General features: G+C 41.7%; 1 protein-coding gene across 3 annotated transcripts in view; it reads left to right on the forward strand.

Annotated features, from left to right (window-relative positions):
* COLGALT2 (collagen beta(1-O)galactosyltransferase 2) overlaps positions 1 to 27,985 on the forward strand; it is a 134,990-nt gene that overhangs the window by 75,272 nt on the left and 31,733 nt on the right. For 2 of the 3 annotated variants that reach the window (XM_079914216.1, XM_079914218.1), the window contains exons 5-7: positions 814 to 1,018; positions 6,840 to 6,959; positions 24,235 to 24,311. In XM_079914216.1, the coding sequence (XP_079770342.1) occupies positions 814 to 1,018; positions 6,840 to 6,959; positions 24,235 to 24,311 (402 nt within the window). The remainder of the gene's footprint in view (positions 1 to 813; positions 1,019 to 6,839; positions 6,960 to 24,234; positions 24,312 to 27,985) is intronic. The other variant, XM_079914217.1, reaches the window with a different exon arrangement.

Raw genomic sequence — 27,985 nt, forward strand, 5'->3', positions numbered from 1 at the left:
TTTGGAGGAAAAACAAGCTGGGTTGCTCCAAACCAGTGTGTTCAAAAACCACAAAGTAAGGGCACTGGTTGTCCTGTGTGCTTGCCCAGAGGGAACTTTCAAAAGGGGAATCCCCCCAAAAGTGTGGAGCAGTGGCAGCTCCACCAGGATAGTGAATAAGTAATTGCATTGAAAAAAGACCCCATTTATATGTTTAAGTACTGCATGTTTAGTTAAAAGTATCAGCCAATGTAATGTAGTCATTTTAATAATAGCCAATATTTATTGATGCTTTCTTGGTGCTAGGTACCGCTCTAAGCGCTTTTCAGGTTTACCTTCCTTAATTGTTACAGACAACCCCATGGAGTAGATAGCACCATCATTCCTATTTTACAGATGAGGAAATAGGCACAGCAAGGTTGAGGAGCGTGACCAATACCTACAGACAGTAAGTAGCTGAGGTGTGATTTAACCTCAGACAGCCAGATCCCAGAACATGTGTTCTTAACTGCTCTGCTCTACCACCTCTGATAACTCATGTCATATTCAATCATTAGTCAACACAAAGTGTACTTTTATGAAACTATTAAATCAAGAGATATGCTGAAGCCAAAATTATTTCTGGTAACAGGACACTTTTTGTATTGTTTTATATGTAAATAGCATTTCCTGAGCTCAGCTGGAAATTCTTAGGCCAAGATAAGAAGAGAGAAGGTGACTTTGCTTGGGGACTTGTACTTAGCTGGTGATGACTTAGGAGTCAGCCTAACAGAAGATTGGGAAAGAGGAAGCCCTCAGATCAGTGAACATAACCCAGCCATTTGTTCCTTACAGGGCTTCTATAAACGGACCCCAGACTATCTTCAGATTAGAGAATGGAAGAGGTTGGGCTGCTTTCCGGTCCCCATGGTCCACTCCACATTCCTAATTGACCTCAGGAAGGAAGCCTCTGACAAGCTGGTGTTCTACCCTCCGCACCAGGACTACACCTGGACCTTTGATGACATCATCGTCTTTGCCTTCTCCAGCAGGCAAGCAGGTACTGTTTGTATGCAGTTGTACTGCCACCATGGAAACACTGCAAATAACCAGCTCCTTTGTTTTGTGCATTTTATTAAAAAAAAACACTCTTAATAAGGAAATAGGCTTCCTATTCAAGTAGTGTTAGAGGCAATTAATTGTCTGCAGTAACCATACCAGCACCCTCTGTGTTGCTGTCCCTGTGAGCACCAATGACCAAGAGCCAGGACTGGTCCCTACCCAAGAATCCACTCTCTTTTTTAAAAAAAAAAAAGGTGGTGGTGGTTGCCGTGGGCCTGTGATTCGTTCTTTACGGTGCTATTACATTGCTTTGTTCAATATAGGAGTCCTTTACTTAATTAGAAAACTGTGACAGAGGGCCAAAAGTACACTGGGGAAGACCCAGGCTTAAAAAATGGAAGTTTATTTCTTCTCAAAAAAAAAAGCAGAGCTAGTACAGTGGCTCTGTTCCACAAAGTTTTCAGAGACCCAGGCTCCTTCTCTATTGCTTCTCCACCTTCCATGAGGTATTGTCCTTAATCCTATGATCCAACATGTCTCATCAGTATAAATGCATTTCAGCTGTTGAGTGAAAACCATAGAGGGGAGGGCACTCTCCGGCCCTTTAAGGGTACCATCCAGGAGTTGAACACATCACTGCCATGCATAGCCCATTAGCCAGACTTAGGACATAGGACAACATCTAGCTCAGAATGTTGGGAGGCTCAAAATGTTGTCTTTATTCTATGCAGTCTAGAACCCCAATTCTCTCTCTGGGAGGAGAAAACAAATTTTGGGAGGTAACCAGCAGTCTCTGCCACAGTCCCCCTGGAAGGAAAGGCAAAACCAGACTTCACTCTTTCATGAACCATTGTAGACTTTTAGAGGACGACAAGTCAGTAGGAAAGTAGGTTATTACTCTTGTGTCACTTGCACATGCAGTCAGGGAGGATATAATTCACTAAAGTGGTTCAACATGAAGATACACAACATTCCTAAAGCAAGGCTTTCTTCTCAGGATCATTCAGACCTTCCTGACAGAGGCCAGGTCCCATTATCAATGAGCCAGAAATGTGCCACTTAACCACTAGCAAAAGTGAGTTTAGAAACCGGGCAGATGGTGTATAAACTCATGTGGCTGTAGAGTCAGGGTGGATGAGATCATGCACAGACCCCAGGCAGGTGAGGCAGGTTGCTGGCAGCTGCGAATATTAATAAAATTCAAGCTACAACTCACACATCAGGCCATCCTAGAAGCCTTAGGTATCCCACTTATCAGTTGTAGATTTGGTAGGAATGAGAATATTTGGTGGAAATGTGGAAAGCTGATTATTTTTTCCCTTGGCAGCTAGAACCATTTAGACCCTTTGGCCAGGTGTAGACATGTTTTAGGTCTGTGTCAGGGCAAAAGCAAGGTTGTCATACTCATGTGGATTGGAAGTTTTCATGAAGGTCCTTGTGTCAGCGTTAATGGTAACTGCTTCTTTCCACTTGGTCTGTGATTGGCTCTGATTTCTCCAGGATGGGAAGCAGACTCAGGGCCTTCCCAGTCCTTCAACTTGTGCCAGTCCTTTTGCTTAAGAGCTTGAAGTAAAGATGCTCCAAGAAATTGAGCTATTAACAATTACAATAATGATCTTTGCCTAACAAAGGCCTCCTTGATAGACATTGCACAAGGCATTATTGTGACCCAGTCACTAAATTATTATGATATAGTTTTTAAAACCAAGAATTGGATTTGGGGCTGGAAGAATGACATGAGCTAGATAGGAATTTTTCAGCTATGCCCCTTGCTTGGCCTCTTCACTTTGCCTTCATTCTTTATTGGTCAGATTCCCATAGGCCTACCCAGGACATTGAAAGCAGGTGCAAAGGCCCAGAGCTGTTTGATGATTCCGCTGGGAGGAGAGAGGCAGAAAAGCAAGGAGAGAGGGTCAGTCCTGTAGGCTTTCCTGCTGTGCCTAGCATTGTGTTAGGCTCTGTGACGGTGGGGGAGATAAGATCTTTACATGTGGAAACAAATAATAGTTATGAAGCAGTGAAAGCTGAGGGGTCAGATCAGTGGTACAAATTGTGAATAGGGCAGGAGTCAAGATAGGAAAGAATGACTGTCATTTGGGGGAATGAAAGAGCTTTCCTGACAGTCATGTGGCTCTAAAATAGCACTTTTACTCAGCTTGAAGTATTTTTAGAAGAGACTTGAGTGAGCCTGGAGTTCTGTGCAGCCCATGGAGTGTTTCTAAGCTCTTTCCCTCTTAGGTTCAAAGCAAGGCACTTCCCTTCTCTCTTGAAAGAGTCTTGATGAAAGATGATTTATATTCTTTTGTTCTCACTCTTATAAAGCTCCCTAGCTATGGATCATCCATTGGAGTATCATTTTTTTTTTTTTTTTTTTTTTGGTGTGTTGGGTCTTTGTTGCTGCACACGGGCTTTCTCTAGTTGTGGTGAGCGGGGGCTACTCTTCGTTGTGGTGCGCAGACTTCTTACTGCGGTGGCTTCTCTTGTTGCAGAGCATGGGCTTTAGGCGTGCGGGCTTCAGCAGTTGGGGTGCATGGGCTCAGTAGTTGTGGCTCGCAGGCTGTAGAGTGCAGGCTCGGTAGTTGTGGTGCCTGGGCTTAGTTGATCCGAAGCACATGGGATCTTCCCAGACCAGGGCTCGAACCTGTGTCTCCTGCATTGGCAGGATTCTTAACCACGGCACCACCAGGGAAGTCCCATGGAGTATCCTTTTTTAAATGTCCAGAAGGAAATAGAGGGTCCACATGTCCCAGGCAGGACCATCTAACCACAAACCTCGACCCTTAATCTTTCACCTCCAACTCCAGGCATTGCCACATGTGGGTGAGGAGTGACAGGGGCAAGCCAAGGGTGCTGGAGTGCTGGGGCGTGGCTGCCCATCCAGCCCAAGAAGAGAGCACAGGGGTCATGGGCAAGTCTCCGTGGCTCTAATGAAGCCAGGGTTGGGAGTTCACCTCCCGCTGTGGCCAGTGATCTGGGCTGTGTGTCGCGGCCACAGTAACCATCTCTGGCACCAGCCAGTCATCCTCCACATGTCTGCCGTGAGTCAAAAGAGGAAGAGATGTGGGTGACGGGCAGGCAGATCTTCCTCCTGCACGTCACGGGGAGTGCTTGAAAGTGCCTCCCATGCGCGGGGATGGCAATCCAGAGTGTTTACTGGTTTTGAGACTCGGTTTCCAGATCCTGGGTGGGTAGAGAGATACTTGACGTTGGCTCTTTAGGGGCAGACGTTTGGCACTAATGGCTCTTTAGCGACAGAGGTGTGACCTTGGGCAAATCACAGCTTCTCAAACTCTGAGCTTCCATCACCAAGGATAAAGGTAGGTAGATCAATCTTGCAATGTTAAGGTACTAAGTGAGTGCAAGAAAATGTTTGCTATCTTCATAAAAGAAGTACAGGCCATCAATCTTGATGGTAGATCAATCTTGCAATGTTAAGGTACTAAGTGAGTGCAAGAAAATGTTTGCTATCTTCATAAAAGAAGTACAGGCCTTCAAGGTATCGTATCCTTCACCATTCTTTTACAAAGAGAAAATTGTTTGCCCCAGAAGTAGCTATCACTGAGTGCCAAGTTCCTTCATAGATTTTATCTAATTACCAACACATTTTCTTTTAAATTTTTAATATTTTTATCCAATTATCCAGGTAGATAGTTGAATCAATTCGAATAGTCCCCCACAGTTTATTATAAAATCAGAAGTCCCCTGGGTGTCACCTCCCTGTACCATTTCCTTCTTTTAGAAGACAAGCACTTTTAACTCTTCTAGATGATGGTACAAGTGTAATAGTCACATCCATGTTTCTAAGTAGCATGTTTATAATACTGCTTCTTGATTTTCTGGTTTTGCTTTAGGCAAATACCTATTGACTCACTAGTGAAGAGGAGGAGTTAGTCCTCTCCCCTCCCTCTGCCACGTTCACGCAAACGCATTCTTCCCATCACCCTGTCCTCTTGATGTAGTTACGTGGTACTTTAAGAAAGAGCCATGGTCAGTGTTTTTGCTCTTATAATCATGTGAACCTAATTCCATTTATGGACTATGGCTACTTTTCCTTTCATATCTGACCTAACAATTGCCTTTTATATTTGCTTAGTTTTATTATTACTAACGCCATCCAAATCTAATCCCTGACTGTCTAAAACTCCCCTTAGAATGGTCAGATTCAGCAGATGTTCTTTGTGTGTGTGTGTGTAAAGATGTCTGTCCCGGAGCCTCCTGTTGTTCTCTAATGTGAGAGGTGCCACAGCTGCGGAGCTGCAACTCCCTCCTCTTCTCTTCTGTATTGGCTCTCCTGTTCACTATGTCCTGCATATTCCCTGTTTTTTGTTTTTTGGTTTTTTTGTAATCTTCCCCCTGCCCCTCTTTCTTCTCCTTCTTCTTCCACATCATCCAGTCACTGTCTGAGGAAGTGTGATGGCAAGTAAATATGACCTTGCACGTCTGAAAATGCCTTTCTTCTCCCCTCACACTTGATGGATAGCTTGGCTAGGTCTCACCTCCCCTTTTTACTGAAGCTTTGGAAAATTGAATGGTAAAATTATTTACCTAATTAGGGTAGAGAGGCAACCTAAACATTAAATCATTTCCCTTCTGTTTCCTGAATTCATCACGACTTTGCAAGAGGGTCCGTTTGGATTTGAAGTTTCTCAGAAGCATTCATGTCGGCAAACAGTAGAGCTAGTGAGTCCTGTTGGTGAAGGCAAGAGAAGTGACAGTGCTTGCTGGACCAGCCCTGGTGGGAGCCGGGTTCAGTAAAGGGGAGGATAAGAGCTCTTTTCTTTGTTCGTTCTTCTCTGTTAATGCCACAAGACAGCTCCACCTGATTTGGCAGGCGATGCAGCTGACTGGAGGAAATTTCATCTGCACAAAATAGAGAAGTCACTGTGCAGGTAATTCTCTGTCTGCAAAGCATAGGGGATTATAGAAATTAACAGATCATAAGCTTGGACACATGGACCAGAGCTTGGCAGACTCATCCTTTTACCTAAGCAGTCTTTTCATTAGTCAGGACTGTCAGTTGCTGGATCCCTCTGAGACCCTCTTGATTCCAATATTCATAGCTACCTGGTTGAACACAGGTGCTATATATAACTCTTGGAGTTAGCCAGCTGGGGCTGTGAAGACGGGTTTTGAAAACAAGAGGGCTGTGCTATGTCTCTGGTATTGTCATACTGAAGGTTCTTAACAGGACTTGAAATGCAGACTTTCTTTTGTCCCTTTCTGACTCTCTTATAGAAGTTTCATGTCTGTCGGTTGACTCCAAATCCATGCGTGCTAAGAGAAGAAATCAAACCATGGAGAATCATGGAAAATTTTAAGTTTCCTTTGTTTTTTATTTTTTCTTCTACATATGCTTAGAGTTAGCTTTAATAATCTGTCAGCCTTACAGGATTTTCCTGTTTGCTTTCATATCAAATGTGGCTTTTATTCCTCATTTTCTCTTTATTTCCTGTAGGTGGATTACAGTGTTCCATTCTGTTCTCTGGAGCAGGAATTCCTTGCCTCCTTTTTTGATCCCGTCATGCCTTTAGTGTTCATTTCAGGCCACAAGGATGCTTTCTCTTCAGAGAGAAAAAAATCAATTTCCTCTGAGCTGAAGAATGGCCCAGGGTTTCTATTTGCCCCAAATTCTGGTTACACTTTCTTAATAAAGGAGCATTTTTGAGGTCTACACAACCTGCCCGGAACAACTACTTGTTCAATTTCAGTGCCCAACTCAGCTTTGGCCCCAGCCTAGTCTCTTTTTTCTTAGTTGTCACTGTAGAACTAAGAAGTGTATTTTCTGATTGGCCAGTTTTGTCCCTCTCTTCTGTCCTCAGGCATCCAGATGCACCTCTGCAACAGAGAGCACTACGGCTACCTGCCCATCCCCCTGAAGCCCCATCAGACCCTACAGGAGGACATTGAGAACCTCATCCATGTGCAGATAGAAGCAATGAGTGAGTGACCCAGGGGCCTGGTAGTGGCTCATGTTCCGTTGCCACCGTGAACATACCAGCCACTTCTTCCCTCTCCCAGGACTGGAATCTCACAGCCATCAGTCAGCCAAGGCTGAAACATAGTTGTTCATTTGTTCATTCATTCTCAAACGTTTCCTATGTGAAATACGAATATGACAAAGTCTTAGCCTTCAGGGAGCTTCCCTTCCACGTGGAGAGCTGGGTACCCAGTAAATACATTTCACACAGTGTCCTAAGGGCTATAATGGTATTTTGTCTATGGATTTAAAATCTAACTTTGTTGCTTTCTAATTATATGACTTTGGGCAAGTAATCTAACCTCCTTAGTTGTGAAATGAAGATAAAACATCTAGGGTTTGGGGGCAAATTCCCCATGATATATGTAAAAAGTATACTAGCAAAAACAATAATTATGACTTCAACTTAATAATAGCTTATGGTGTAACAGATACCATACTAAACATGTTTTGTACTTTGTCTCGTTAATCCGTACAACAACTCAATGAAAGGTTTTATTATTGCTCATATTAAAGATGAAGAAATTGGGATGTAGAGAGTTTAAGTATCTTGCTGTAGATCATTCTGCTAAATAAATGATACATTGGGATTTGAACCAACCTTGCTATCTCCAAAGCTCAGATTCTTAAACACTGTATCATATTGCCTCTGGGTCTGGCATGATGTCAGAACTGGTAAATGCTCAATGATCAGGGACTACACTAATTATTATGTGTAATGAGCAGTGGTGTCCAAAGGAGAAAGTAACAAAAGCACTCTGCCTAAGGGAGGATGCTGGAAATGGCTACCCAAAGGAGGGAATATTTGCAATGAATTTTCATGCAGTATCTGAGAAACTCCGTTATTCATCACTAGAGCATAGGATGTGTGTGTGTTGGCAGTCGGGGTGACTGGGGAGGCACAATGGGAAGCAGGGCTAGGAGGTAGGCAGGAGCCCAGTTAGAAGGACCTCTAATATATAAGAAGGTGTTTGGACTTTTCCTGAAGGGAAGGGAGATTTTAAAGAGATTTTAGCAGCGAAATGTCAGGTTAAAAGGTTGAAAGGTTGAAATGTCGGGATTTAGAAAGGTCACTCATGGTAAGAGAAACACGGCTGAAGCAGCATGGGGCAATGGGTGCCGGCCTTAGGTCAGAGGTGAAGAGACCGTTTTGGACATTACATGGTAAACTAGGCAAAAGATGGTGAGGATCTGAGCTAGGGCAGGAGCAGTGGGAATGGAGATAAACTTATGACATAGACTTGAAAGGACTTAGCCAAGAATTTGTGGATGAACAAAAGGGAGGCAGAGGAAACCTTGTAAGTTCTGACTTGAATGTCTGGAATGACTGCCGGAATTTCAAATGCATGTAGTTTAAAGGAGACATTTGCAAAGAAAAATCATGAGTTCATTTTTAGACCCATTGAGTTGCTTGTGAATATCTATTTCCTGCTTCTCACCCCCAGACAATAAATTCCTTGTTCATGTTAGTCTCAAGACATAGCCCATTCCCTGCCACCCAGTAGGCACCCAGTAAATATTTGTTGAATGAATGAATGAGTTGCCCAGTGGATAGATGGAGAGATGAATCTGAAACTTAAGTTCTATCAAGTCTAAATATGTTGAGTTGGGATTCATCAACAAGATAATGTGATATCACAGAATTTTAAGAAAACAGGAGCATGAGATATGAAAGGAAGTTCAAGTAAGATAAGGACTGAAAAAGAGTCCAGTGGGTTTTTTTCAGCTAATTTCCATAACAAGAATGGCTTCAGAAAAGGCTGACTCAGAATTTAAAGTGTTTGAGAAGTAATTAAAAAGCAAGGACATAGAGAGAAAGCAGAATTTTTTCTTTTAAGAAGCATGGTTAGGACCAGAAGGTAAGACAATAATAATTATAAAGGTTCATCAGAAGATTCCTTTAAATAGCAAGCTCTCCTACTGTTTTTACACAGGATTGTGTTTGCAAAACATCAGTCAGCCCAGTATACCAGGGACATATTGGTGGTGACGAGCAAAGCGTATCTGTAGACTATACCTGGGATGGAGAGCAAAGCATCCCTGACATTACAGCCTTTGTTGCTGATGCACATGACAGTTTGCAAGCCATTTGGTCTTTCCCGGTCTCAATGTCCCTGAGTTTGAAAACAGAAACAAGAGATCACTACTATTCTCTATGAGTACAGAGAATAATAGAGATAATGGAGAAATAATAGAGTATTAATGGTAGTATTAATACTCTGTTAATAATAGAGTAGAATAATAGAATAATAGAGTATTCTTGGGGGGAATGAGGATTGAATAATCAGCTGGTTCACTGGGATAGTATGTCTAGGACCAGCCCTTAGGAATTTCTTTTGTGAATTTCTTTAATACATAGTGTCTCTGCCTCTTCTCTATGTTGTAGACACAGAGGCCAAGGGCAGTATCTTATTGCCTTCTATCCCAGTCACCTAGCACAGTGCCTGACATATAATTCGTAACAAACAAATATTTGCTGAATGCATGACCAGACAAGTGAATGAAAGAATGAGCAAATGAATAAAAACTGTGTTGCAAAGAACATGCAACATGAAGCCAGAATAATGGACTTGAACCCAGGCTCTATCATGTAAGAAGGGAGAATCAGCCTCTCAGAGCTTTAGTTCCTTTATCTGTGGAGTGAGGATAATAACACTGACTTTGCTGGGCTGAGAGGAGCAAATAAAAGAATATACATCAACTCCATAAAACAAAGAGGTGTTGCTATTATTAGGACTCCATTTAATGCTTGGTAATGTGTGTCTCCTTATCATCCCCATGCCATGGCTTTCAATCTTGACTCCAAGTAGATGTCCCCTCAGAGAGGCTGACCAGAGCCTTGCCTTCTCTTCTTTTCCCCCACAGAACTGAGAGCATAGAAAGTTCCCTGTACACAGAAACACACACACTGTCAAAATCAATTTTAATGATTACAAATATGTACAACACTATGCTAGGCAGGTAGATTTCATTTGGGAAGAACCTGTAATTTATAGCTGTCATTATTGATCCCCCGTACACTCCAACTCTAGTGAGAGGCACTTTATATATGGCGTTTTATTTAATTCTTGTATTTACCTTCTCTAGTTATAATTTTGTTAAAATTTTAGATCCTGAATTTTAAAAGACAGAGCATAATTGGGATAATAAAATAATTGGAAAATAAACCTTTGAGGGTAATAATGCAGAAACACACACTGAAGGCCTATGTAGGATTAAGAAAAGGCTGGTGATAATGAAATCATAGCTGTCAAGTGTCCTCAGGGAAGATGAACTAGACGCTAAATGCACTAGTTCATCTGGAACCCAATGGGCAGTTAATAAATGGCTGCTAATAGACTGTACAACTGAAGCATTAGAAGAGGCATAAAATTTATGTACAAACACCGAATGCCTACCTACAATGTGTGAGTCACTCTATGAGGGTACTGGGGATTCACAACATTTTAACAACCAATTCTGTTTTGGGTGTTTATATTTAACTAGGGAGACAGGACAGACATTTTAAAAAGACCCCAATGATGCAGTATATTGCTTTGTGAAAGGAGCAGTTATAAGGGCAGTAGGAATTTGGAGTAAGGAGAGATTGCTGTGGGCTGGTGTGATCTAGGAGAGCCTGACAGTTCTTAAGCTGGGCTTTGATAGAAGTGTGGACTTTAAACAAAGGGAGTGTTATGGTGAGGGCACTATACGTAAGAGGAAACAGACTGAACAAAGGCATTGTTCAAAAAGCATTCACACCCTGGAAGAGAGCAGGCTTTAAACAGTAGAAGGCAATAAAGTTTGAGTGTTGGAGTGGTTTAATCGTTATGATTCTTGAATGCTCAGCTAAAGTACAATGCCCATTCTAAAAGCAGTAAGGATGCAAGGAAGGCTTTAGAAGAGCGCATCAGGCTCTAAGTATTTATTAAACACATACTATGTTCCATGGATTGTTCATATGCTGGGGATGCAGCAATCGACAAAACCAGCAGAAGCTCTGCCATCAAGGAATTTATATTCCAACACAGAGAAATATACAATATATCAAGGAAGTAGCCACGTGAATATGTGGGAGAAGAGTGTTTCAAGCAGAAAGAACAGCACATGCAAAGGCTGTTGGGAAACAGCCTGGGGTACTCCAAGAACAACAGGCCATTGTGTTTGGCATGTACAGAATGAGAAGTTGAGTAGGAGATGGGGTTATGGTGGAAGAACTGTCCAGATCATGCAGAGCCTTGTGGCCACAATAAGGAATTTGGACTTTATTCTTTGGGTAACAGGATTCTATGTGGGTGGGGCAGGGAGAGTGGCATGATGTGACTTATGTATTTAGGTAAATCACTCAGGCTGGGGTGTGGATACTAGAGTGTAAAGGGACCAGTACATCTCTCCTGGTGAGAGATGATGGTGGTTGGAATGCAAATTGTAGTAGGAAGGTGATGAGAAGCAGGTGGATTTGGGATATATTTTGGGGATTGAGCCAACAGGACATACAGAGACCTGGATGCAGCCCATGAAGGAAAGAAAGGAATCAGTAATGACTCCAGGATTTTGGCCTAGTATACCATTTAATGAAATGGGAATGGCTTTACAGGAAAAGACTTAGGGAGGGAAGTTGTGGTCATATAAGCTTAAGATAATTATTAGACATCTAAATTGAAAGGTTAGGAGATATTTGGATATATGAATCTGGAGTTCAGGGAAGAGACTCCAGTTGGAAACAGACATTTGAGAGTCATCAGCATTAAAAGGATGTTTGAAGCCATGGAATAGTGTGAACTTGTTTTGTAGGAGAACGTAGAAAAGAAGAGGAGAGAGTGGAGGACAGATCCCTGGAGGACACAAACAGGCAGAAAGCTGGAAGGAAGAATTAAGAAGTGATTCAAAAAGGAACCAGATGCTGTTGAGAAGTGAAGTCAAATGAGGATACAGAACTGATCACTGGTTCTCTCAAGATAGAGATCTGTGATGACCTTGATAAGAACCACGTCAGTGCAAACAATTGGAATAAAGCCCACTGGAGTGGGCTGAAGAGAGGGCCATGGGGAGATGAGAAAGTGGACTCTTGTTGGCACGGGAATAGAGAAGTAGGGTAGTGGCTGTAAGAGAGTGACAAATCAAGGGAGAGGTTGTTTGGTTTTGTCTTTTATGCTGTTTGTGGGGTTTTTTTAGGTAGGGTTTTAGCATGTTTGTATGCTGATGAGAAAAATCCAAAATATAGGGAGAATTTAATGATGTAGCAAAAAGATAATTTAAGATCCTTGAGAAAACAAGTTCTAGATAGAACAGGGATGCTATCGCAGATGGGAAGGCAGAATGCATAGGCAGAGATGCAGCTGGGTTTGTAGACTTGAGGTGGAAGGAAAAGGTAGGTCTAGTTTGGCTTTAAACATTTTCTCTATGACATATATAGTCCAGTCAACAGCTCAAGAGAGACGTTGAAGATTCCAGGAGCGAGAACAAGACATAAAATAGACCTCTCAGGGAATGGGAAAATAAATTTACTAGGGAAGTACAGCTGCATCATTTGGCAGTATCGAGTGCCAATTTGACATCTGTGGCTATAATTTTGAAGTGACTCAGTATACGCAGTTGTGTGAATTTCTTTCATAGTGTTCTTCTTGGTGCTAAGAGGACAGTCAGGTTTAACTAGGATTGGGGTTTTGCCAAGCAAGATCAGTAAAGGGAATCAAGGGTCTTACAAGGGATGAACTATGAAGTCTAGGTTGGGTACTGATGAGAGTGAGAACAAGAAGGGTGTGATGGATGCAGACATGGTAGTGGGTCACTGAGAGAATGATTGTTGGTTCTAGATTGTTGGTTGTCGGATGGATCACCATGTGGATGCTGAGGTTTGAAAGAACGATGGCAGGGACACTGAAACTGTGAGCCGGAGGTTGGAGTCATCAGTGGCTGAGGGAACATGATTAGGAGGTACAGAGTGCGAAAATATGCTTCAAAGAAGCCAGGTTTTGAAGGATGAAAGAGAAACAGTTTGCAGTGAGTTGGGGGACATGAGAAAAATCAGTGTTCACTCTGACAGCTGAAAGGGAGGCAGTGTCCTCAAAGGAAAGCCAAGTTTTAGTCAAAACAAAAAGGCAAAGAGACATTAAGAAAAAGTGAAGGGACTGAAAATATCAGGAAGTTTATGAATTTCAGACTGGAGTTTCTGAGATCAGAGAAGAGTTTGGGCTGGGTGGAGATGGGGTATAACAACAATGGCTAACACTTTTTTTTTTTTAACATCTTTATTGGAGTATGATTGCTTTACAATGGTGTGTTAGTTTCTGCTATATAACAAAGTGAATCAGCTATACATATACATATATCCCCATATCTCCTCCCTCTTGCATCTCCCTCCCACCCTCCCTATCCCACCCCTCCAGGCGGTCACAAAGCACCGAGCTGATCTCCCTGAGCTATGCAGCTGCTTCCCAGTAGCTATCTATTTTACATTTGGTAGTGTATATATGTCCATGCCAGTCTCTCACTTCGTCCCAGCTTACCCTTCTCCCTCCCCGTGCCCTCAAGTCCATTCTGTACGTCTGCGTTTTTATTCCTGTCTGGCCCCTAGGTTCTTCAGAACCTTTTTTTTTTTTTTGAGATTCCGTATATATGTGTTAGCATACGGTATTTGTTTTTCTCTTTCTGAATTACTTCACTCTGTATGACAGTTTCTAGGTCCATCCACCTCACTACAAATAACTCAATTTCATTTCTTTTTATGGCTGAGTAATATTCCATTGTATATATGTGCCACATCTTCTTTATCCATTCATCTGTTGATGGACACTTAGGTTGCTTCCATGTCCTGGCTACTGTAAATAGAGCTGCAATGAACATTGTGGTACATGACTTTTTTGTTTGTTTGTTTTTGTGGTACGTGGGCCTCTCACTGTTGTGGCCTCTCCCGTTGCGGAGCACAGGCTCCAGACGCGCAGGCTCAGTGGCCATGGCTCACGGACCTAGCCGCTTCACGGCATGTGGGATCTTCCTGGAACGGGGCACAAACCCGTGTCCCCCGCATCGGCAGGAGGACTCTCAACCACTGCACCACCAGGGAAGCCCCCGACTGTTTGAATTATGGTTTTCTCAGGGTATATGCCCAGTAGCGGGATTGCTGGGTCATGTGGTAGTTCTATTTTTAGTTTTTTAAGGAATCTCCATACTGTTCTCCTTAGTGGCTGTATCAATTTAAATTCCCACCAACAGTACAAGAGGGTTCCCTTTTCTCCATATCCTCTCCAGCATTTATTGTTTGTAGATATTTTGATGATGGCCATTCTGACCACTGTGAGGTGATACCTCATTGGAGTTTTGAGTTTCATTTCTCTAATGATCAGTGATGTTGAGCATCCTTTCATGTGTTTGTTGGCAATCTGTATATCTTCTTTGGAGAAATGTGTATTTAGGTCTTCTGCCCATTTTTGGACTGGTTTGTTTGTTTTTTAATATTGAGCTGCATGAGCTGCTTGTATATTTTGGAGATCAGTCCTTTGTCAGTTGCTTCGTTTGCAAATATATTCTCCCATTCTGAGGGTTGTCTTTTCATCTTGTTTAGGGTTTCCTTTGCTATGCAAAAGCTTTTAGTTTCATTTTGTCCCACTTGTTTATTTTTATTTCCATTTGTCTAGGAGGTGGGGCAAAAAGGATCTTACTGTGATTTATGTCATAGAGTGTTCTTCCTATGTTTTCCTGTAAGAGTTTGATAGTGTCTGGCCTTACATTTAGGTCTTTAATCCATTTTGAGTTTATTTTTGTGTATGGTGTTAGGGAATGTTCTAATTTCATTCTCTTATATGTAGCTGTCCAGTTTTCCAGCACCAGTTATTGAAGAGGCTGTCTTTTCTCCATTATATATTCTTGCCTCCTTTAACAAAGTTAAGGTGACCATATGTGAATGGGTTTATCTCTAGGTTTTCTATCCTGTTCCATTGATCTATATTTCTGTGTTTGTGCAAGTACCATACTGTCTTGATTACTGTAGCTTTGTAGTGGTTTTTAATCACAGGGAGCCTGATTCCTGCAGCTCTGTTTTCCTTTCTCAAGATTGCTTTGGCTATTCAGGGTCTTTTGTGTTTCCATACAAAGTGAAATTTTTTGCTCTAGTTCTGTGAAAAATGCCATTGGTAGTTTGATAGGGATTGCATTGAATCTGTAGATTGCTTTGGGTAGTATAGTCATTTTCACAATGTTGATTCTTCCAATCCAAGAACAGAGTATATCTCTCCATCTGTTTGTATCATCTTTAATTTCTTTCATCAGTGTCTTATAGTTTTGTGCATACAGGTATTTTGTCTCCTTAGGTAGGTTTATACCTAGGTATTTTATTCTTTTTGTTACAGTGGTAAATGGGAGTGTTTTCTTAATTTCTCTTTCAGATTTTTCATCATTAGTGTATAGGAATGCCAGAGATTTCTGTGCATTAATTTTGTATCCTGCTACTTTACCAAATTCATTGATTAGCTCTAGTAGTTTTCTGGTAGCATCTTTAGGATTCTGTATGTATAGCATCATGTCATCTGCAAACAGTGACAGTTTTACTTATTCTTTTCCGATCTGGAAATCTTTTATTTCTTTTTGTTGTGGCTAAAACTTCCAAAACTATGTTGAATAAGAGTGGTGAGAGTGGGCAACCTTGTCTTGTTCCTGATCTTAGTGGAAATGGTTTCAGTTTTTCACCATTGAGAACGATGTTGGCTGTGGGTTTGTCATATATGGCTTTATTATGTTGAGGTAAGTTCCCTCTATGCCTACTTTCTGCAGGTTTTTTTTTTTTTATCATAAATGGGTGTTGAATTTTGTCAAAAGCTTTTTCTACATCTATTTAGATGATCATATGGTTTTTCTCCTTAAATTTGTTAATAGGGTTTATCACATTGATTGATTTGAGTATATTGAAGAATCCTTGCATTCCTGGGATAAACCCCACTTGATCATGGTGTATGATCCTTTTAATGTGCTGTTGGATTCTGTTTGCTAGTATTTTGTTGAGGATTTTTGCATCTATGTTCATCAGTGATATCGGCCTGTAGTTTTCTTTCTTTGTCTGGTTTTGGTTTCAGGGTGATGGTGGCTTTGTACAATGAGTTTGGGAGTGTTCCTCCCTCTGCTATATATTGGAAGAGTTTGAGAAGGATGGGTGTTAGCTCTTCTCTAAATGTGTGATAGAATTCACCTGTGAAGCCATCTGGTCCTGGGCTTTTGTTCGTTGGAAGATTTTTAATCACAGTCTGAATTTCAGTGCTTGTGATTGGTCTGTTTATATTTTCTATTTCTTCTTGGTTCAGTCTCGGAAGGTTGTGCTTTTCTAAGAATTTGTCCATTTCTTCCAGGTTGTCCATTTCATTGGCATAGAGTTGCCTATAGTAATCTCTTATGATCCTTTGTATTTCTGCAGTGTCAGTTGTTACTTCTCCTTTTTCATTTCTAATTCTATTGATTTGTTGAATCAAAGTCTTCTCCCCTGTTTTCTTGATGAGTCTGGCTGATGATTTATCAATTTTGTTTATCTTCTCAAAGAACCAGCTTTTAGTTTTATTGATGTTTGCTATTATTTCCTTCATTTCCTTTTCATTTATTTCTGATCTGATCTTTATGATTTGTTTCCTTCTGCTAACTTCGGGGGTTTTTTGTTCTTCTTTCTCTATTTGCTTTAGGTGTAAGGTTAGGTTGTTTATTTGAGATGTTTCTTGTTCTTGAGGTAGGATTGTATTGCTATAAATTTCTCTCTTAGAACTTCTTTAGCTGCATCCCATAGGTTTTGGGTCATCGTGTTTTCATTGTCATTTGTTTCTAGGTATTTTTTTGATTTCTTCAGTGATCTCTTGGTTATTTAGCAGTGTATTGTTTAGCCTCCCTGTGTTTGTATTTTTTACAGATTTTTTCCTGTAATTGATATCTAGTCTTGTAACGTTGTGGTTGGAAGAGATACTTGATACGATTTCAATTTTCTTAAATTTACCAAGGCTTGATTTGTGACCCAAGATATGATCTATCCTGGAGAAGGTTCCATGAGCACTTGAGAAGAAAGTGTATTCTGTTGTTTTTCGATGGAATGTCCTATAAATATCAATTAAGTTCATCTTGTTTAATGTATAATTTAAAGCTTGTGCTTCCTTATTTATTTTCATTTTGGATGATCTGTCCATTGGTGAAAGTGGGGTTAAAGTCCCCTACTATTATTGTGTTACTGTCAATTTCCCCTTTTATGGTTGTTAGCATTTGTGTTATGTATTGAGGTGCTCCTATGTTGGGTCCATAAACATTTACAATTGTTATATCTTCTTGGATTGATCCCTTGATCATTATGTAGTATCGCTCTTTGTCTCTTGTAATAGTCTTTATTTTAAAGTCTATTTTGTCTGATATGAGAATTGCTACTCCAGCTTTCTTTTCATTTCCACTTGCATGGAATATCTTTTTCCATCCCCTCACTTTCAGTCTGAATGTGTCCATAGGTCTGATGTGGGTCTCTTGTAGACAGCATATATACATGTCTTGTTTTTGTATCCATTCAGCCAGTCTGTGTCTTTTGGATGGAGCATTTAATCCATTTACAGTTAAGGTAGTTATCGATATGTATGTTTCTATTACCATTTTCTTAATTGTTTTAGGTTTGTTATTGTAGGTCATTTCCTTCTCTTGTGTTTCCTGCCTAGAGAAGTTCCTTTAGCATTTGTTGTAAAGCTGGTTTGGTGGTGCTGAATTCTCTTAGCCTTTGCTGGTCCGTAAAGATTTTAATTTCTCTGTTGAATCTGAATGAGATCCTTGCCAGGTAGAGTAATCTTGGTTGTAGGTTTTTCCCTTTCATCACTTTAAATATGTCCTGCCAGTCCCTTCTGGCTTGCAGAGTTTCTGCTGAAACATCAGCTGTTAACATTATGGGGATTCCCTTGTATGTTATTTGTTGTTTTTCCCTTGCTGCTTTTAATATTTTGTTTTTGTATTTAATTTTTGATAGTTTGATTAATATGTGTTTTGGCGTGTTTCTCCTTGGATTTATCCTCTATGGGACTCTCTGTGCTTCCTGGACTTGACTATTTACTTTTCCATATTAGGGAAGTTTTCAACTATAATCTGTTCAAATATTTTCTCAGCCCCTTTCTTTTTCTCTTCTTCTTCTGGGACCCCTGTAAATCGAATGTTGGTGTGTTTAATGTTGTCCCAGAGGTCTCTGAGACTATCCTCAATTCTTTTCATTCTTTTTTCTTTATTCTGCTCTGTGGTAGTTATTTCCACTATTATATCTTCCAGGTCACTTATCCATTCTTCTGCCTCAGGTTTTCTGCTATTAATCCCTTTTAGAAAATTTTTGATTTCATTTATTGTGTTGTTCATCATTGTTTGTTTGCTCTTTAGTTCCTCTAGGTCCTTATTAAACGTTTTTTGTATTTTCTCCATTCTATTTCCACGATTTTGGATCACCTTTACTATCATTACTCTGAATTCTTTCTCATGTAGACTGCGTATATCCTCTTCATTTGTTTGGTCTGGTGGGTTTTTACCTTGCTCCTTCATCTGCTATGTATTTCTCTGTCTTCTCATTTGCTTAACTTACTGTGTTTGGGGTCTCCTTTTCACAGGCTGCAGGTTCATAGTTCCCGTTGTTTTTGGTGGCTGTCCCCAGGGTTAAGGTTTGTTCAGTGGGTTGTGTAGGCTTCCTGATGGAGCGGACTGGTGCCTGTGTTCTGGCGGATGAGGCTGGATCTTGTCTTTCTGGTGGGCAGTACCGCGTCCAGTGGTGTGTTTTGGGGTGGCTCTGAACTTGTTATGATTTTAGGCAGCCTGTCTGCTAATGGGTGGGGTTGTGTTCCTGTCTTGCTAGTTGTTTGGCATGGGGTGTCCAGCACTGTAGCTTGCTGGTCATTGAGTGCAGCTGGGTCTTAGCGTTGAGATGGAGATCTCTGTGAGAGCGCTCTCTGATTGATATTATGTGGGGCTGGTAGGTCTCTGGTGGACCAATGTCCTGAACTCAGCTCTCCCACCTAAGAGGCTCAGGCCTGACACCCAACCAGAGCACCAAGACTCTGTCAACCACTTGGCTCTGAAGAAAAGGGAGAAAAAAAAAGAAAGAAAGAAGAAAAAAATAAAAGAAAGTTATTACAATAAAAAAGAAATGTTATTTAAAAGTAAAAAGTAAAAAAGTAATAATAAAAAAAAGATAGATGGAAAGAAGAGAGCAACCAAACCAAAAAACAAATCCACCAATGATAACAAGCACTAAAAATGATACAAAAAAAACCCAAACTGGACAGACAGAATGCTAGGACAAATGGTAAAAGCAAAGCTATACAGACAAAATCACACAAAGAAACATACACATACACACTCACAAAAAGAGGAAAAGGAAAAAATATATTAAAAAAAAAGGAAGAGAGCAACCAAATCAATAAACAAATCTACCAATGATAATAAGCTCTAAATACTAAACTAAGATAAGCATAAAACCAGAAACAAATTAGATGCAGAAAGCAAACCCCAAGTCTACAGTTGCTCCCAAAGTCCACCACCTCAATTTTGGGGTGATTTGTTGTCTATTCATGTATTCCACAGATGCAGGGTACATCAAGTTGATTGTGGAGATTTAATCCACTGCTCCTGAGGCTGCTGGGAGAGATTTCCCTTTCTCTTCTTTGTTCGCACAGCTCCCGGGGTTCAGCTTTGGATTCGGCCGTGCCTCTGCATGTAGGTCGCCTGAGGGCATCTGTTCTTCGCTCAGAAAGGATGGGGTTAAAGTAGCAGCTGATCAGGGGGCTCTGGCTCACTCAGGCTGGGGGTAGGGAGGGGTACGGAATGTGGGGTAAACCTGCGGCGGCAGAGGCTGGCAGGATGTTGCAACAGCCTGTGGCACGCCGTGTGTTTTCCCAGGGAAGTTGTCCCTGGATCACGGGACCCTGGCAGTGGCAGGCTGCACAGTCTCCTGGGAGGGGAGGTGTGGATAGTGACCTGTGCTTGCACACAGGCTTCTTGGTGGCTGCAGCAGCAGCCTTAGCGTCTCATGCCCGTCTCTGGGGTCTGCGCTGATAGCTGCAGCTCGTGCCCATCTCTGGAGCTCATGTAGGTGGTGTTCTGAATCCCCTCTCCTCGTGCACCCCGGAACAATGGTCTCTTGCCTCTTAGGCAGTTCCATACTTTTCCCCAGACTCCCTTCTGGCCAGCTGTGGCACACTAGCCTCCTTCAGGCTGTGTTCACGCAGCCAACCTCAGTCCTCTCCCTGGGATCTGACCTCCGAAGTTCGAGCCTTAGCTCCCAGCCCACACCCGTCCCGGCGGGTGAGCAGACAAGCCTCTCGGGCTGGTGAGTGCCAGTCGGCCCTGATCCTCTGTGCAGGAATCTCTTCGCTTTGCCCTCTGCATCCCTGTTGCTGCGCTCTCCCCTGTGGCTCTGAAGCTTTCCCCCCGCCACCCCCCATCTCCGCCAGTGAAGGGGCTTCCTAGTGCGTGGAAACTGTTCCTCCTTCACAGCTCCCTCCTAGAGGTGCAGGTCCCATCCCTATTCTTTTGTCTCTGTTTATTCTTTTTTCTTTTGCCCTACCCAGGTATGTGGGGAGTTTCTTGCCTTTTTGGAAGTCCGAGGTCTTCTGCAAGCGTTCAGTAGGTGTTCTGTAGGAGTTGTTCCACACGTAGATGTATTTTTCATGTATTTGTGGGGAGGAAGGTGATCTCCACGTCTTACTCCTCTGCCATCTTGAAGGTCCTCCTGTCTGAAATGAGTCTTTTATGTTTATTTACCTATGTTTACATCTTCAGGACCCACGTAATATTTCTGGCATATAATACATGGTCAGTGTGAAAAAGTGGGGAAATTGGAGCCAAGGGACTTCCACTTCCCTCCAGGTGAGGAGAAAAGACCTCTCCAAGTTCCGGCTGTGGCTCCTATGGCAGCTGGCGCGGCGGCACTGGCTAACACTTTTCAAAGCCCTCTTCATGTACTTGCTCATTGAGTACATTAGGAGCTGTATGGAAAATTGGGAGATGAATGACAGGAGGCTAGATCTTGTAAAGGTGATAGTACTAAATGGGTTGTGAGGCATGAGGAGATTGGTTGTGCAAATCAGAGCATGAGGCGATGGGAAATCTTAGGTACCTCTTCTCAGTGATGACATTTTGAGGCAACAGAATGTCATGTAAAGTTCATTAGGAATATTGGATCTGAAGTCAGAAGATCTAAAACGGAGTTCCAGCTCTGCCAATCACTCACTATTTGACCTTGGCAAGACTACATCTGGGTTGGTCTCAATTTCTGTATCTATAAAAACAAACAATACCACCCCCCAAAAAAAATAAAAGTGAAGATAAAATGACATGGTGATTATGAAATCAGTTAACAAATTGTAAAACACTTAAGTGCCAAGTGTGACTGTGATGGTCAAGAATAGAGCTGTGCCTAAGGAAGAAGGTTATTTTGGCGACAGTGTGCATAATCGGTTATAACGAGGCAAGACGAAGAGCATACAAGTGTTTGAAAAATGTTAAAATGGCCCAAGCATGTGAGCGAGGGAGGACCTGAGCTAGGGTGGTGGCTGCGGCCATGGAAGAAGTCCAGGAGAAACTATAGACAAGTGTTAGGATTCACTCCAAGCACAGTCCCTCCAATATATTTCTGGGCGTGACTGGGCTGGTCCATTGTACACTGGATGGGTGTGCACCAGTGTAGACCCCAGAAAGAGCAACAAAGGAGCGAGGACTTACCTAACTGAGCTACTGTGAACCCAGCCCAGTTGCCCAAGGCCAACTTGATGCTAATGGCTACCAAGGTCTAGCTTTGGGGGTAGAGGAGAGTGGGGGTTAAGGGTTCAGGTGCAGGAGTCAGACCTAGGTTCAAATACCAGCTCTATGAGCTCTGTGATCTTGGGCATGTTGTTTAAGTCTTTGTTTCCTTATCTGTAAAAATAGGGATACTCAGATCTATCCTGTGGTACATGTTATGAAGATTAAATAAATGTAATTACATATGTCAAGAGTGTAGCCCGGAGTGCAGTGAGTAGTAAGATCTCTATACCAATAGTTATTATTATTCCTAGATCTTGAAACTATCCTGGAGCCAATGAAGCACATCCCAATTGGTGGTACAGTGAGGGACATGTATGGAGAGGGATTCAAAGAGGAACTGAATTAATTATGAATGGTGGAGTCAGAAATGATCCCAGACAAAAGCTGGCATGTACCTAATCTTCAAGTCTGATGTCAGCAAAGATGCATCCCTTCTCCCCACATAGTAAGCTTCTTAAGTCTAATTAATGTCATCTCCTGTTTTTCCCTATGGCTTAGCTCTATCTTCAGTGACAAAACCCAGGCCTGTGTCTCATATTTCTGCTCAACGGTGGTTTTCAGGACCAGCCACTTTTGGCTTTTGGGGGGATACTTGTCCTGTGAACACAATGACTACCCATGTTTGATGGAAGCAAAGTGGCTAAAAGCAGACTCTTTGGCTGAACTGTTAAAGCCAGGCAGCCCATGTGAGTGCCGAACAGAGACCAACAGGGTGGAAAGGGTAACCCGAAATATACCGCCCTCCCAAGTCTAAGGCCCGATGAGAGAGGGCCAGACAGCTCTTCAAACAACATGAACAGGAAGGAGTTGGTATGTTAAGATTTTTCTCGTAAAAACCTAACGCTGTACATGGTGACCCCACAATCAACATCTGTTGATTTTAAAAGAAATTAATGGAGTGAGGTGAAGCAGGGAGGACCAAAATATTCTGTGTTGCTGAGGGAAACAGAAACACACACACTGTGTACTCATAGAAATGTGCCGGTTAGGATCAAGATTGAAATAATAAGACCAACTCTTGTGTTTGGCTTAGGAAACCTGTTTCACTACTTTCTACGGTTTCACATCATTTGATCATAAGTGAAACTGGATGTCGTGGTTTCTCTTTAATATACCAGTGGAGGGTAAGTTAAACAAATAATACCCTTTGGACAGGATCTCAATCAGGACAGGTGATGTTATGCTGGAATATCAAAGAATGCTGAAATCTCGTTGGCTTCATACAACAATGGCTCGTTTCTTGTTATGCAAAGTCTACAGTGGTCCTCGTATGTTTCCTGGGCAGCTGTCCTCCACACGTTGGCACATCATTCTAGGCTGCTTCAATGTTTTGGCTTCTCCATATCAACATAGGCTGCTAAGATCATTGAGGTGGGCCTGGGGCAGGGGTGGGAGGAGGGTTTGGAGAGTTGAGTGGCAGCAACTCATGTGGCCATGACTAACCTGAAGGTGGAAAAGCCCCTCTCATATGCCTGAAATAGAGGGGAATGGATACCGGTGAACAGTAGCAATGGCCATCAACTATAGTTCTTCAAACAATCCAGTTACCAGCTCTCACTTAACATTTTCCTTGTATTATGTCTTCAAGAAAAACCAAGTGAGTACTTTGGGTTTGTGAAATACTAAAATTTTCAAGACCTTCTCAGGTTCTTTAATCAATATTACTTTCAACCTTTAAAATATATAGTTTATAAAGAAAGCTTTTTTAGAGTATGAAATAAATAAAACTTTTATTACTTGAGATGCAACACCCCTCCCATCTGGAAACTTTCTTGTTAGCCCTGTACCAAATTCTGGGATGTGGGCTGGGCCTTGGAGGTGAGTTTGCGTTAAAATAAAGGACCTTTGAGTACCTGTAGCTAAACCTGCCTGGATGGGATCTTAAAATAAAATAGTCCCAGAGTTTTACAATCTTAAACATATAGAAAAAAAGCATTCTTTAGAAAAAAGTCCAGCCTATTTCTGAGCTCTTTCATCATGGGCCACTGTGAGTAGTAGCTAGGAGTTATTGAGCATTTACCGTGTTCATTTACTGTGGCTAATGCTTTGCATGTAGGTCTCATTTAAATTTTATAACTCTAAGAGATACACTTTTATTATCCTGATTTTACACACAAAGAAACAGGCTTAGAGAGGTCACCTATCTGCTCCAGACCTTCACAGACCAAAGTTTGGACCCAGGTCATCTGACTTTAGAGCCCTCACCCTAAATCATTACCCTAGACTACCTTTCAAATGCTCTTAAAATAGCTCTTGAGGGACATGGAGCAAATACTGCAGTCTGCATATAAACAGGTGCTCTCAAAACCAGCGTTGTGACCATCTGGGGTTCTTATATAGCCACTCAGTCCTAGAAAACTGCAGTTATCCCCTGCCCTGAACATGCAGGCTGTGTTTCTAGAGGTCAGACCTGTGGTTGGAATGCTGTTCTCTGAGCCTCTCACTAACAAAGCACTCTGTGTGTTTCTCGTGTCTTCCAGTTGACCATCCTCCAATGGAACCTTCCCAGTTCGTCTCAGTCGTCCCTAAATATCCAGACAAGATGGGATTCAATGAGGTAGGAAAGGTGACTGTGTGTATGTGCACGTGCACCTGTGCACCTATGTACATCATGATTACATGTTTGTATCAGAACACAAGCGTGATCACACGTCTGGGAGCCAGCCAGACCAGCTTGGCTGCTGAAAAGAAACCAAGGTCTTGGAAAAGGTTCTCAGTTTTTGTTGTGCCTCAGTTCACTTCTCTTAAAAAAGGAGCATCATGGTAAAAGTAAATTAATGATTGAGTCAGAAAGACGTTACTATTTAGTCATGAAAGTGATATCTTCTAGGAGCAGATATTGCCGTATTTTATCGAGCTTCAAGGGTAAGGTAAGGAAGATACATATTTTAGGTATTGGAGGACTTTAACTTTATTCTGAGTAAGTGGAAACCATTCTGGAACATTCTTTGCTTTATTTTCTCTCTGCTGTTTTTCCGTGGGAAAAGATTGGAGGGCAGAGTTTAGAGGACAAAGAAAAAGTGAAAAAAGAAACCTATTCTAAAATTCTCCCTTCAGCAGGCAAGAACTTCATAATAGTGCTCTGAGAGTCATATTTATTATTAAGTTTCAATTGTATAAAGAATGAAGCAGAAATATAAAGAGATGCCTGTCTTAGTAATATGCACAGCAGATACTTGGTGGGACCAGAATTGTGACTCCAAGTCACTGAATCCTTCATGGGTCCCTCATGTCACATAACTGCTGATCAGTGTTCAGGAGCTTGGTGGTCTAGAAGCTAGGACAGTGCCTCAGGAATCCACAAAACTGAGACAGAACTTTTCTGTGAATTTTGGATATGTTATAAGCCAAGCTTTGTGCTGCATGCTCATTGCCATTGATTAATTGAAAGAAAATGCCCTGTTTATCCCCCTGTACTATGTCATACAGGTCCCCAAAGTACAGCCATCTTAAATTGCTGCTGGAACTGGAAATTGGAATTTATTCTATAAAATTTATTTGCAGGCAGACTTCAGGAATGGAAGGGAGTATTTCATGAATATTAAGTGGAAAGGAATTAGCAGCTACTATGCTATTTCCACAGAGGGCAGGATGAGACAAGATGACTTTAAGTGTGGTAGAGAAGAATTAGACTAAAGTGTACATAGTTTTGTAAACAATCAGGGCTGCAGAAAAGTTGGACCACCCAGGCACTGAACCCACTTCCACATATTACTACAGCTTTCCTTCCCTGCAGCTCTCACCAGCTCTCAGGTCTCCAGGTAAAAGAACCCAAGCGTCTTTACATATATTCATTTTTCCCTTTATAAACACATCCCAACGAGGATCAAGTCAGAGCAGATACAATGGGACAAAAGCAGGATCTTCTAGCTCTGGTCTTCCATTTAGAAGGACTGGGTCACTCTTAGAAGCCTTCTGGAAAAGGCCAACTCTGTAAAGGATGCAGATAGGGGGACTCTACTCTCCTGAACCCTGGTAGTCATCTCTGTGTTTGGAACAGAGATAGGATAGTGGAAGAAGGGATTTTCAGGGGCCTTTTCAACCTTCCCAGTACTCTGTGACCTTGTTGGTGGTGTCTGGGCTGCATTCGGCTGTGTGGCTTTTTGTTTGTTTACTATTCAGTAAGTATGAGCGAGCCGTCTGTGTTTTTCCTTCATGGCTACAATTTTTATTGCACTTGTCCTGGCAGGTTTGTTATTTACTAAAGTCTTCCCAGACTAGAGGTCTTGGATCTGTGGGGACTTTTTGTTGTATTTCTGTCAATTTTTTGTTTTTTGTTTTGTCTTGCTCTCCTGGAGTGACCTCAGGTAGCTCCGTGTGAACACATGAGGAAATGCCCATTCCTTTCCATAGCCATAAAATTGGGAGATGGAACATGGCCCATCACAGTATGATTCTAAACAGGAAGAAAATGAAATATAAATGAACATGACTCATTAAGTTTTAAAATCCCAGGTAACAAGGCAAATACAGTCACCACAGAAATTGTTTTTTAAAAAATAATTGCCCAGTTATAGGGGTAAGACAGGAATAAAGACACAGACCTACTAGAGAACGTACTTGAGGATATGGGGAGGGGGAAGGGTGAGCTGTGACAAAGCGAGAGAGAGGCATGGACATATAGACACTACCAAACGTAAGGTAGATAGCTAGTGGGAAGCAGCCGCATAGCACAGGGAGATCAGCTCGGTGCTTTGTGACCGCCTGGAGGGGTGGGATAGGGAGGGTGGGAGGGAGGGAGATGAAAGAGGGAGGAGATATGGGAACATATGTATATGTATAACTGATTCACTTTGTTATAAAGCAGAAACTAACACATCATTGTAAAGCAATCATACCCCAATAAAGATTTAAAAAAACAAACAAAAAAATAATAATTGCCCAGTTAGATAAACAACAGAGGTAATGAAATCATGACATACCTAAGCCACTTTGCTCTGATTCAGATGGATGATTTCTTCAAAGAGGACATCTTGCTCCCCCATCAGTTCTTTGCCCAGAGCTGTATAAATGGATAGAAGTGAGAATATTTTGTAAGGAAGAGTTGAAATTTTAGTTAATTTAGCTTTTGATCCAGTAAAACATATAGCAACTCGATGATTACATTCAGAACGACTGTGTGAACCACAGCTTAACCCCCAGTAAAGTCTGAACTCCAGCCTGCTTGTAAGACATAGTTTCTTCCTTATTCTAGACAGCGTAAAGCAAACTTTATCATAAACCACATATCATAGACATTTTAATCTGTACTGGTCTTGAGAGATGAGGTTGTTCAACTCCCTCTTTTTACAAACAAGGGAACTGGACCCTGGAACATTAAACGTCTTCCTCAAAGTCATCTAGATGGGTCGTTAGGATGAAGCCAATGTCATCCGGCTTATTCCTGGAGGGTTCTCCTTTCCCATGCTATTCAGTATTTCTTACTGGTAGATGAAGTCTCCTTCTTTTGCAGGACTAGTTTAATGTACAAAGTGAGTTTATTACTGCTCGTAGAAAAGAACCTTATTAAAGCACATAGATATCTGTAATAACATTCATGAGCCTTTGGGTACTTATTTGGCTCCTTAAATCTGGGAATAATCAGGCCAGCCTCATTATCTGTGTAACTCCCTGTAGTAGCCTCAGGATATGTGTGTGTTTAGTGCAGTCATTGGGAATTTAGGGGCTAAGGTGAGGGGCTGCAGGAAGACCCAGTCCTCATGTGGGACAATCTGAATGCACATTTTTGGGACTTCATGGACCAGTATGTGTCCCCTCTATAAGGTTTCCCTCAGATCCACGTGATGTGGAAATGATGCCTTTTCCCAAAGGGCTACCACCAAGTGCAGGACCCTTTCTCTCTCTACTTCTTTCAGAAAAATTCTAAGGGAGTTGAAAACTTCTGGTAAAGAAGCTACTCAAATTAAGACCTTGGAACCTTTGGAACTAAAAGGAATTTGTTAAGACTAGATTTTTCTTATTCTTTGAATGACTTTAAATTTTTCTACAGTGGATATAAATGATAAGAATAGCTAATATTTTGTACCCAGGTGACAGGACCAGTATTATCTCAGTTTTACAGATGATGAAACTGACGCATAGGAACTGGTCCAAGGCAAACACTTAGTAAACTTAGGTCTGCTGATAAATCTAACCATTTGCCAAACTGCTTCCTACCCCCTTCATCTCATATGTTTTAGGTTTGATTTACCTTTGGCCTCCTGAAGAATAACTTTTTGACCTGATATGAAA

This window comes from Stenella coeruleoalba, assembly GCF_951394435.1.
Source record: "Stenella coeruleoalba genome assembly, chromosome: 1".
In the NCBI taxonomy this organism is placed as follows: domain Eukaryota; kingdom Metazoa; phylum Chordata; class Mammalia; order Artiodactyla; family Delphinidae; genus Stenella; species Stenella coeruleoalba.